Source organism: Orycteropus afer, unplaced genomic scaffold, assembly GCF_000298275.1.
Source record: "Orycteropus afer afer isolate SDZICR_OR568_19922 unplaced genomic scaffold, OryAfe1.0 scaffold00303, whole genome shotgun sequence".
NCBI lineage: Eukaryota > Metazoa > Chordata > Mammalia > Tubulidentata > Orycteropodidae > Orycteropus > Orycteropus afer.
The window spans coordinates 1,391,998-1,404,234 of NW_006921890.1; the positions used below are offsets into that span (position 1 = coordinate 1,391,998).

General features: G+C 43.8%; 1 protein-coding gene across 1 annotated transcript in view; it reads left to right on the top strand.

Moving 5' to 3' along the window:
* CTNND2 (catenin delta 2) overlaps positions 1-12,237 on the top strand; it is a 1,230,080-nt gene that overhangs the window by 556,866 nt on the left and 660,977 nt on the right. The window contains exon 7 of the mRNA XM_042782401.1: positions 11,971-12,091. Coding sequence (XP_042638335.1) covers positions 11,971-12,091 — 121 coding nt within the window. The remainder of the gene's footprint in view (positions 1-11,970; positions 12,092-12,237) is intronic.

Sequence of the window (12,237 nt, forward strand, 5' to 3'; positions counted from 1 at the left end):
AAAATTATTTTTATCTCTTTTCCTGCCATTAGTAGAAATGTCCCTAGGTAATATTTTTCAAAATATTTATTGATGATAACCTTAATAATATATTTCATTAAAGGGAAGCCAAAAGGAAGGGAAGCTAGTAACCAAGGATGCCAAAATCTACACCACCATTATGGCTTTGAGACCTGGGGATCTTGTGTAAACATTTATTTTCTAGCTACAATGACAGAGGCAACAGCGTTTGCAAGATTCATTCACTCCTTTCCTTCTGTCCATCTGCCCATCCATCCATTCATCCATCAATAAATCCATCCATCATCTGTCCACCCATCCACCCACCCATCCATCCACCCACCCACCCACCCATGCATCCATCCATCCACCCATCCACCCATCCATCCATCCATCCATCCATCCATCTTTCTATCTCTGTCTCTACCTTCTCTCCTTTAATGTTGGGATCCTCAGGCAAAGAGAAAGTAGTAGGGGTCCGCTCCATGATCATTCCAATATAGTTGCTCTTACAGTCTTTGTCATTGTGTTGTACTCAGCCAAGGAAAGAAATCCCTTCTGTGTTCCTTAGTTTTTCAATTCCATGAGTTTAATCCACCCTAGTCACCACTTTGGATGTTAGTGAGGACATCATCACCTGGTAAACCAGTCTTTCTTTCCCCACTAGCAATAACAGTTCCAGTGGTGATAACTTCAGGATTCGTGCATGAACTATGATAGCTGTTTCTCTCTTTCTTTTATGCTATTGTTGTTATTAGGTGCCATCCATTCAATTCAGACTCCCAGTGACCCTATGTGCAGCAGAATGAAACACTGCCCAGTCCTGCACCATCCTCACAATCGTTGCTATGTTTGAGCCCATTGTTGCAGCCATGGTGTCAATCTATCTGGTTGAGGGTCTTCCTCCTTTTCATTGACCCTCTACTTTGCTTTATGTTGCATATTAGTATTTACCAAGGCCAGTACTCCTCAATAAACTCACTAGACAAGACTGCTGATTTTATTTTTTTAGGGGTGTTGGGGTGGGAGGGAGGAGTATTTTCCAAATCAAATCTTTCTCACAGGGCCAGGATTTACTACAGCAAAGTTAGGAAACAATCTACAAGATTACCCTTACTTCTGACACCAACAGAAGTTCAAGGGTTCCCAAGACCACCCACAGTTTCAGGAATTTGCTAAAAGGACCCACAAAACTCACTGAAAACTGTTATACTCACAGCTATGAGTTTTTACAGAAAAGGATACAGATTAGTATTACCTAAGGGTAGAGAGCAGTATGGAGCTGAGTCCAAGAGGTTTCCAAACATGGAACTTCCATGGTCCTCTTCCTGTGGAGCTATGTTGTTGTTGTTGTTATTTGCCATTGAGTTGGCCCCAACTCATAGCGACCCCTCCTTGGGTTTCCGAGGCAGTATCACTACGGAAGTAGGAATGCCCAACCTTCCTTCCGAGGAATGGCTGGTGGAGCTATGGACGGCATTAATTCCTCTTGGGAAAAATATGTGACAGTACACACAGAATACTGCCAACCAGGGAAGCTTCACCCAAGCCTTGCTGCCTAGAGTTTTCGGTGGGGCTCCATTACATAGACAGAATTGACTTCCCATGAGGCTGACCTCTATCTTCACCTCCTCGGCAATCACGCTGATAAGATGTGACACAAAGTTCCCATCAAAAATCACATTGTTGGACTATCTGTCCTGGCCCAGACCCCTAGGTAAGCAAAACCCTTTTCATGAAGAAGGGCATTTCAAGGGCTTAGATATCACTTCCCAGGAGCCAAGGGCAAAGGCTTGCCCTCTCTTTGGTAAATGTTAAATTCTTTAGTCCACAACTACCTTTGAAGATATTTTAAAGAGTGACATTCCTTCTGAAGACAGTTTCTAAAAAGAAGTTATCAGAATTTTGTGAGCAGTAGTAGTTTTGTTCAAACAAATTTATTACGTCCCAGGGAGTAAGTTCAAGGGGAAAAATATAGTTTGATATATGAATTATTTTTAACCGCATTGTATTACAGGAACATTTCCTGTAATACTCAAATAAGGTGCTTTGCCTTTTATAATTGATGATCTCTTCTTGCTTAGAAGCCATATATAAACTTAACCTAGGAATGTTCAACACATTCTCAGAAGTTTTAATCAACAGCACATTGCTGATGTTTCTAAATTGTGGTACCAGAATATATTTACAGATGTGTGCATTCAAAGATGGCATCTGTCTTTGACTTAGTCTGGGTTTTCCAGAGGAGCAAAACTAGCAAAGTGTTTATAGATATACACACAGAAAAAATTGCTTCAAAGAAATGGCTTACACAATTGTAGGGGCTGTGAAGTCCCATATGGGTCAGGTGGCAGGCTGAAGGCTCCTGCTGGTTCATGTGGTGGCAGGGGATGATGAATCCAAAATCTGTAGGTTGGGTAGCAGCCTTCTCATGGCCCAAGAACTGGAAGTCAAGCAACAAGAAAGTGCAGGATTGAGAAAGAGAGCGCTTTGCCAGAACATTCATTTATATAATTGGTACAGGCCACACCCCCAAGGAACCTCCTCTTCCAACTGATTGGCTGCTCATATCAGACCACAGAATTGGAGGTGATGACACAGTGTCTGCCAAACCACTGACAATCGTAGACTAACCAAGCTGGCACATAACATTCACCATCACAGTCATAGTTAGCAGTGTTGCTGTAACACAAATACCACAAGTGAGTGACTTTAAAGAGCAGAAATTTATTTTCTCACAGTTCTGAAGGCTGAAACTCCAAATCAGCATTTCAGCCATTTTGATTCCCAACTTATTGGTATCCCTGTAGCCCTGGACATTTTTGGTTCCTTCGGTCTTGGCTGCCCTCCTTACATGGCATCTGTCTTTCCCCATGTGTGGGTGTGTGCCCATTCATCTCTTCTTACAACTTAGAAGTGATTAGGATTAGGACCCACACTACATTAACGTGGCCTCTTTAACATAACAGTTTTTTTTTGTTGTTATGTGCCTTTGAGTTGGCCCCAACTCATAACGACCCCTCCTTGGGTTTCTGAGGCAGTATCACTACAGAAGTAGGTTTGCCCAACCTTCCTTCTGAGGAGTGGCTGGTGGCTTTGAACCACCAGCCTTCTGGTTAGGAGTCAAGTGCCTTAGGCACTATGCTACCAGAGCTCCCTTAACATAACAGAGAAAACCCTATTTCCTAATAGGATAACATCACTGGGAATGGGGGTGAGGATTCCAACACATATTTGGGGAGTGGGTCACATTTCAATCCAGAACATCATCCTGAAGCCATGCCCTATCTTTTAGTAGCAAAACTCATTCTAGGTTTCTGAACTCATTGAAAGAATATTCTTCAAACCTTGCTTCTATGTTCTCACTGCCCAGGTACCACTTAATCCTCCTGGCATTGAGGCAGTGCCCTCAAACACCAACCACAACTCCTTGGACCCCAAATCTAATGACCAGGTTCATGGCTTTGACTGCTTTGTGGGCCTGACCCTGGTGGCTCTGTCTTCCTTTGACACATGCTTTCCAGCTTAACCTCTTGTGACACTGTGTTCTCCTGGGAGCCATAATACCAACAGTGGTCTTACTCACCAGCTGGCATTGTTGTCTACAGAGGGGGAGATATCATTTGTTGCTGGGTTTGCCAGTCTGATTGGAACCCCAGGAAAATGAAAAGCAATGAATCTAGTAGTGGGGTGAGCAAACTGCTGATCACACATCATTAGACTTGCCTCTGGCAAGCCAAATAACTGGGCCTCTGGGAAGCCAAGAAACCAGGAAGACAGTGTCCCATTCCAGACATTGGTGGCCTAGCTACCCAGCATTCTGGGAAGATGCTCCTCTCTCCTGGAGTTAAGGCTGATGAGTTCTGGAAGGTTGGCAGCTCTCAGTTCATCTGCACAAAGATTGCCTGTAAATCATAGTCCAGCTTTACAAAGTGTGGTTTTGGTTAATGACACTGCTTATTCACCATCTGAAATTAAGATTCCTTAGCCCCTGCAGACTGTCAAGTCTCTTGTGAACAGGCTATAAGCCTTATTTTTTATTTTGTTTTTGTTTTCATTGTCAAATTCCTAAAGCATGAAAGCTCAATAAGTTTCCAAGTCCCATGAGTTTTCTTCTCCTTAACTCTGTTCTGTGGCCCCATCTCCCTTTACAGAAAATGAAACGTGACAGTATCAGGCAACAACTGAATTTGGCATTGAGGTCAATGCTATGTTCTGGTCCAAGAGCACCAAGTTATCAGAGGATCATACTTCCCAAAAAAAGGATGTCGTAGCTGAGAGCTGCATAGTATCCAGTATGAGCAAAAATACCACCAGGAAACATCTCCAAAACAATGTCAAGCCAAAATAGTCCACACCACAAAGTTACAGCAAGATCCTCAAGGCTGACTCTTCATTTGAACAGAGAATATAGTAGGTTCTCATCCATGCTTTATTGAATTAATGAGTGACTTATTGAAGGAAGTGGAATCCTGGTAGTTAAGAGTAGTTGGGAACAGTATATATATTACTAAATCCCCATTCCAGTATTCTTTCTTAAGAACACTTTAAAAATTCCTCACAACTGGACTATTAAGCCATTGCAATACATGAAGAAAAGATTGAAGTTGTCAAAGATTTCATTTTACTTGGATTTATAGTCAACACCCATGGAAGCAGCAGTCAAGAAATCAAACATCATATTGCATTGGGCAAATCTGATACAAAAGACATCTTTAAAGTTTTAAATAGCAAAGATGTGTATATAGTAGAGCTGACAAGGGACAAGGTTGTAGTCACTTCATGGCCACAACCAGCTACCCAGAGGGAGCATGTAGTTGGACCTGTGGGCTCAGGACCATGGTTGCAGAGGACATCAGGCTCAACTGGCATAACATACTACACAAAAACACTGTTCCATATCCTACTTTGGTGAGTAGTGGTTGGGATCTTAAAAGCTGGCAAGCAGTCATCTATATACAACGATGGATCTCTCCTCATCCAGAGCAAAGAAGAATGAAGAAAACCAAAGATGCATGGAAACAATTAGTCCAAGAAACGTCCAGCATGCGATCCTCAGCCTATATGACTATAAGGCCAGAAGAACTAGATGGTGCCCAGCTACCACTGTCAACTACTTGGAAGGAGATATATGTAGGAGATCCTGGATTTGTTGTTGTTGTGCCTTAGGGTTGTATCCTTTCACCATACTCACTCAAGCTATATGCTGAGCAAATAATCTGAGCAGCTGGACTACATGAATAAGAATGTGGCCTCAAGCTTGGAGGAAGAATCATTAACAACCTGTGATACGCTGACGACACAACTTTGCCTGCTGAAAATGAGAATGACTTTTCAGTCACTTACTGATGAGGAAGGAAGAATACAGTCTGCAGTATGGATTAAATCTCAATGTAGAGAAAATTAAAATCCTCACAATTGGACCTATAAGCAGCGTCACGATAAATGGAGAAAAAACGGAAGTTGTCAAAGACTTCACATTGCTTGCCTCTACAATTGACATCAAGGAAAGCCGCAGTCAGGACATCAGATGATGTATTACACTAGGCAAGTCAGCTGCAAAGGACCCTTTCAAGTTCCGAGGAGCAAAGATGTCTCCTTGAGGACTAGGGTATGCCTGGCACAAGCCATATTTTCAATCACCTCATATACATGTGAGAGCTGGACAATGAGTAAGGAAGACCAAAGAAGAATTGATGCTTTGGGTTGTGGTGCTGGTGAAGAATGCTGAAAGTAAAGGCCATGGACTACTAAAAGAACTAACAAATCTATCCTAGAGGAAGTGCAGCCAGAAAACTCCTTGGAAATGTGAATGGCCAGACTTCGTCTTACCTACTTTGTTCATGTTGTAAGAAGGGACCATTCCCTGGAGAAGGATCTCCTGCATGGTAAGGTGAAGGGTCGACGAAAGAGGGCAAGATCCTCAACGAGATGGATTGACCCAGTGGCTGTGGCGATGGGCTCAAGTATAGCAGGGATCACAGAACTGATGCGGGATGGGGCGGTGTTTCATTCTGCTGTGCAGTCATTCAACTGTTGCTATGAGTTGAAGATGACTCAATGGCACCTAACAACAAGAAGTATGTAGGAGATCCTGGATAGAGTGGGAGAACGATGTGGAACAAAACTCAAAATCATAAAAAAAAAAAAAAAAAGGCCAGCTTTGCTAGTCTGATAGAGCCTGGTAGAACCCCTGAGACTATGACCCCTAGTTGCACTTCAGGTCTGGAATTGAACCCACTCCTGTGGCTTCCAACCAAACAAAAGACAGGCATATGAGCTGAACATTTACATTAGGTAGATAAACTCCTTGGAGAGATCAGTCATGGGAGAATAGAAGGGCTGTGTATGCACAGGGAGACAGCTGGTGGGAGGGGCATGAGAAGGAAGGACACAAGGAAAAGGTCACATAGGGAGGAGGTGGAAAGAGAGCTGATTCATTGTGAGGAATTGCAGTCAATGTCTTGAGACAAAGTATATGTGAACTGCTGTATGGGAAATGAATTTGCCCTAAACTTTTACCCAAATCACAATAAAAACTAAAAAAGAAAAGCAAAGAGGTCACTTTGAAGATGTAAGTGCACCCAAATTAAACCATGGTATTTTCATTCACTTCATGTGCATGTGAAAGCTGGACGATTAATAAGGAAGGCTGAAAATGACCTTATGCCTTTTAATTGTGGTGTTGGTGAAGAATACTGAAAAGACCATGGACTGTCATAAGAATGAACAAATCTCTCCTGGAAGAAGTGCAGCCAGAATGCTCCTTAGAAGCGAGAATGGCCAGACTTTGTCTCACCTACTTTGGTCATGTTGTCAGAAGGGACCATTTCCTGGAGAAGGATATCAGGCTTGGTAAAGTGCAGGGTCAACAAAAAAGGGAAAGACTCTCAACGAGGTGGCTTGATACAGTGGCTGCAACAATGGGCTCAGGCATAACTAGGATTGCGAGGAGGCTGCAGGACCGGGCAGTGTTTCATTCTGTTGTACGTAGGTTCACTATGAGTCAGAGCCAACTTGATAGCACCTAGCAACAACAATGCACTGAGAAAGTGTGCTTTTCTCTTAAGCTGTTCTATGAAATAGGTATAAATGTATAAATAGGTATGAATGTGCTACACTATTATATAAGAGGTCTCAATGGACCACACAACACACACACAAATGTAAATTTACAACTGTATTATATCCTAATTCTGGCCTGCCTGAAACTTACATGTCAGCTGTAAAACTGAATGAAATATTTAATTCATAAGAGCTCTGATGAGTTACATTTACTGTCCATGCCTCATTAGGGGGAAAAAAAAATTGACCATTCTTTTTTCCCCATCTTGTGGGTGTAATGTATATAAAGTGTCCATAGAAATTTGCAGTCATGTTTCATTTTTCTCTTAATGAATTGCCCATAATGGGAAGAAAGAAAGGAACTGCATTTAATTAGAGGGTCTATTCAACAGGGTTACCTGTCTGAGAACCATCTACTTCCTTATCAATTTCCCATAGATGGGGCCCCCTTTAAAAGTGGTAAGAAAGACAATAAAGTAGGAGCTCTGGTGATGTAGTGCCTAAGGCATGTGATTGCTAACCAGAAGGCTGGGAGTTCAAACCCACCAGCCACTCCTTGGATGGAAGGTTAGGCAGTCTACTTCCATAGAGACACTGCCTTGGAAACACAAGGAGGTATTGCTATGAGTCGGATCCAACTCCACGGCAGTCGAGTTTGGTTTTGGTTTTTTGGTTTGGGTGGGGAAAGGAGCTCTGGTAGCACAATGGTTAAGCATTTGGTTATTCGTGGGAAAAATTGATGGTTTGAACCTATCAGCAGCTCCTCAAGAGAAGAGACCTGGTGGTCTGCTCCCATAATGATTTCAGCCTTGGGAACCCTACGGGACAGCTCTCTTCTGTCCTACAGTGTTGTTATGAGTTGGGATTGACTCAAAGTCATCCAACAACAACTCAAAGCCACTTGACAACAACAGCACAGGTGAGAATTGACTGAAACAGCTGAGGATGAAGACCACTGTAGGGATTTTTCCTTTCAGTAGCTCCTAGTATGTGATCAAGGATGGTATTGGGACCCAATCTGCCCCAAATATCTCTAAACGTTTTATAGCATCATTTTCCTTTCCAAGGTCTCATCAATAACAAAGGTTTCATTCTCAATGCTTGACTCACATATTTCCAAATATCCCTGGCGGAGGAGGGTGTAGTAGTCATTAGTTTAATTTTTTTTTTTACTTGAATTATAACTTTATGGATTTTTTAAAAAAATGGACTCATGGCTTCACAGTGTTACTATACTTTTAAGGAGGAATTGAATCTCTGTGACAGCAAAGTTGATGAAATTTTGGGCATCTTGAAATGTGCTCATATTATATCTAATCCAATGACCTAGTTAGTAATAAACCATCCTAAGAATTGCTCAGAAGGCTTGCAGTGCAGCCTTTTGTATCCCTAACTGACTAAGAGTTGCCAAATAAAATTATATAATGGGGAAGCAAACAAACTTAAGCACAAGAGTGGAAACAAGTTCTCCAAAGATGACTGTCTTTGTCTGATTGATGTTGGACCCAGAGAACCTTCCTGGCGCATTATTAGTCTCCAGGCCATTGAGAAGGAGCCCTGACGGTGCAGTGGGTAAGCGCTCTGCTGCTAACCAGAGGGCAGAGCTGTTCAAACCCACCAGCTGCTCCTCACAGGGAAAAAGCTTGGCAGTCTGCTTCCTTAAAGATTTGCAGTCTTGGAAACCCCATGGTGCAGTTCTACTCTGTCATCTAGGAGCACTGTGAGTCAGAATGGACTCTGTGACAATGAATTTTGTTTGCGCTTTGCTTGCTTAAAGATTACAGCCTCGGAAACCCTGTAGGGCAGGTCTGTCCTAAGCATTGTTGAGTGGCAATTGACTCAACCTCAAGGACAAAGGGTTTGGTTTGAAGGAACCTTTTACAACAATAGTATTTGCAGAGTTAGCACTACTACAAAACTTCAACAGGGAAAAGGTAATAATAGAAAAAAAAAATTTTGCAAAAACATATTAAACATTTTCCAGGATGCTAATAGTGAAGTGTTAAGGACAGATATGATAGTGTTTATGTATATTGATGCACTTTATTTAGTATTTATTTTATTATGAAACAGTGCTGTTTGGTAATAGCATCACTAATGTCCTACAAGGTAATTATTGTAATATAATTACCCCAACAAGACAGAAAGTGTTTGTTTTGTTGTGGGCAGGGCTCTCTCTCGACCCTCCCCAGGCCACTTTCTCCCCCCACCCCACCCCGTGCTCCCATGGGAAGGGTTGTCAGGAATTCCTGTGCAGACGTTTAGTCACTTGGCAGCTGCTTCTGCGTGGTTGACTGTTGCTCAGGCCCTGGTTGATAGAGAACCTGACTTGAACTTCAGAAGCAAGGAAAAGGAACGCATGGACGCTAGCTTGGCAGGGGTTCCCAACCCTACCAGCAGCTGGCTCCGCTGGAGCTCCTTAGAATGCACTCAGGCCCGCTCCAGGCCACCTGACAGATCCTTCCCAGCCAGAACACCTCTGCATCCTACCTGTGCATTACGGGAAGGGCCCGGGCAGTGCTGCCAGTGTTGCATGTGACTCCTAACCTCAAAAAAGCAGCTCTGGTGGTGCATTGGTTAAAAGCGCAACTGCTAAACCCAGAAGTCGGCAGTTCATACCACCAGCCTCTGTGTAGCAGAAAGAAGAGGTCCTCTGCTCCCATAACGAATACAGCCTGGAAACCTTCTCAGAACAGGAGGTTCCAGTCTGCTCTCCTGGAGCATACGTTTTACTTTCATCCCTGTTGCTAAACTCAAAATAATTACTTTCTGGGTCTTGTTGTCAGTAGTTCGAGTTGATGCTGACTCCTGGTGACCCCACATGTGTAGAGGAGCACTGTGCTGTGTAGGGCTTCCCAAGGCATGATCTCGTGGAAACGGAGCATCAGGCTTGTCTTACAAGGGTGGGTTCGAACCACCAACATTTCAGCCAGTAATCAAGTGCTTAACTGAGCCACCCAGGGACTCCTTTTCTTTGTCTAGTTACTATATATATGTAGTTACTACATATATATATTTGGGAACTCTGGTGGCACAGTGCCTAAGACACTTGACTGCTAACCAGAAGACTGGTGGTTCAAACCCACCAGCCGCTCCTCAGAAGGAAGAAGGAAGACTGGGCAATTTACTTCCATAGAGATACCACCTCAGAAACCCAAGCAGGGGTCGCTAGAATTGGAAACAACTGGATCGCAGTGAGTTTGTTTGTTGTTTGTTTTTGTATATATGTTGTTGTTATTATGTGCCGTCGAGTCGGCCCCGACTCATAGCGACCCCTCCTTGGGTTTCCGAGGCAGTATCACTACGGAAGTAGGATTGCCCAACCTTCCTTCCGAGGAGTGGCTGGTGGGTTTGTATGTGTATATATATATATATATATATATATATATAGTTACATCAGAGCTCTGGTGGCATAGTGCCTAAGACACTTGACTGCTAACCAGAAGACTGGTGGTTCAAACCCACCAGCCACTCCTCGGAAGGAAGATGGGGCAATCTACTTCCGTAGTGATACTGCCTCGGAAACCCAAGGAAGGTCGCTATGAGTTGGGTCTGACTCAATGGCACATAACAACAACAACATAGTTACATAGGAGCTCTGGTAGCATAGTGCCTAAGGCATTTGACTGCTAGCCAGAAGGCTCGTGGTTCAAACTCACCAGCCACTCCTCAAAAGGAAGGTTGGGCAATCTACTTCCATGGTGATATTCCCTCAGAAACCCAAGGAGGGGTCTCTATGAGTCAGATAGGACTCAATGCAGTGCGTTATATAGTTAACATATATATGTGGGTGTGTCTTATATATAAATACACACACACACACACAAGGCAGAGAATGCCTTTCAACTGCATGCTTATTACCTCCGTCTCAGCCCAGGCTGCCGCTACCAGGGGGTTTTCAAGTTGGTCAGTTAAATCCCACAGATACTTCCTTGACTCCAGCTTCACAGGGAAAAGTTGCAATGCTGGGTATGTGCAGAGCAGTGGCCAATTATTTGCCTGTTGCTGTTTCAAAACGAGTGGAGAGGCTTAATTAAAACTTGAATGGCCAGCATCTGTTTCTCTCCCTTTCTCTTCCTCTCTCACTTTCTCCCTCTCCCCCACAAACCCCCACTCCTGACCCAAAACTTTCCTTCCCAGCCCCCCCTTTGCCTGTCCAGTCCTACCCCCATTTGACACCAGCCCTTTCCCAAAACCTTTCTGCTGTACCAGGAAAACCTGGAGGCTTGGAGACTCCCTGCCCAGAAGTGGTGGACAATGTAGTGTTTTCATTCGAATGCAAATTTGTCTCTGGACAAGATTCAAGGAAAGTGCTTTCCCCTCCAACTGTCTCCAGCTCCACCCTGGCCCTTGTTGTCTTTTGTGTTCTTGTAAATAAATGAGAGGCAACTGGCTTTCAAATTGAAGACACAGCTGCAGGGACCCTTCAAAGCCAGCTAGAGAGAGAGAGGGAGAGAGGGAGATGAAACAATTTGGAGCCAAGTTTTAAAATCCAGAAAAAGGATTACTTTTCTTTAAACAATCGCTGATTCCTCTTTAATTTTTCTCCTTTCTTAAATACCGATAGAGCACCAGTATATTCTGACTTAATTTTCCTTTTTGTTTTGTTTTCCTCCGTTTAACTTTCTTTGCCCCGAAGAAGAATCAGCGCAGTAATAGCACCAAAAAAAATTCTAAGAAGTGTGTTTATTCGTGATGTTCTCTAGATAAGTATGCACCTTGGTCAATTCTGGAGGGAGAAAATGTATCCAGTGAAATGAGTTGGGGGGGGGGGTCGTTGAATGCTTGAATTTCTCATGAAAACTAACCAAGAATGACTGCAACCAGGTAGATCGCGACTGCCCGGTGGGACGGCCCTGCAAAATCCTTACGCGCCTAATGCAGATAGATCCTTTGTTACTCCAGAAACATCCTGGAATTGAATCCAAAACGTGTCTCCCTTGCCAGATGTGGTTTCCATTCCACCTCCAGCAGGCCTCTGCCAGTCGATTTGTCGGTCGGTTTCAAAAGAAACCTGCTGAAAGCGGTCAGGAGGCGCCTGCAGCTCAGTGCCACGCGCCCCTGTGCTCTGAGAGCGCCCGGGCTCCCGAGCTGGCCGTGGGGACGGGCCGCGCGCGGGCGGGGGGCCGAGTCCTTCCCTCGCTAAGTGCGCTTCTCTCCTCTCCCGGGCAC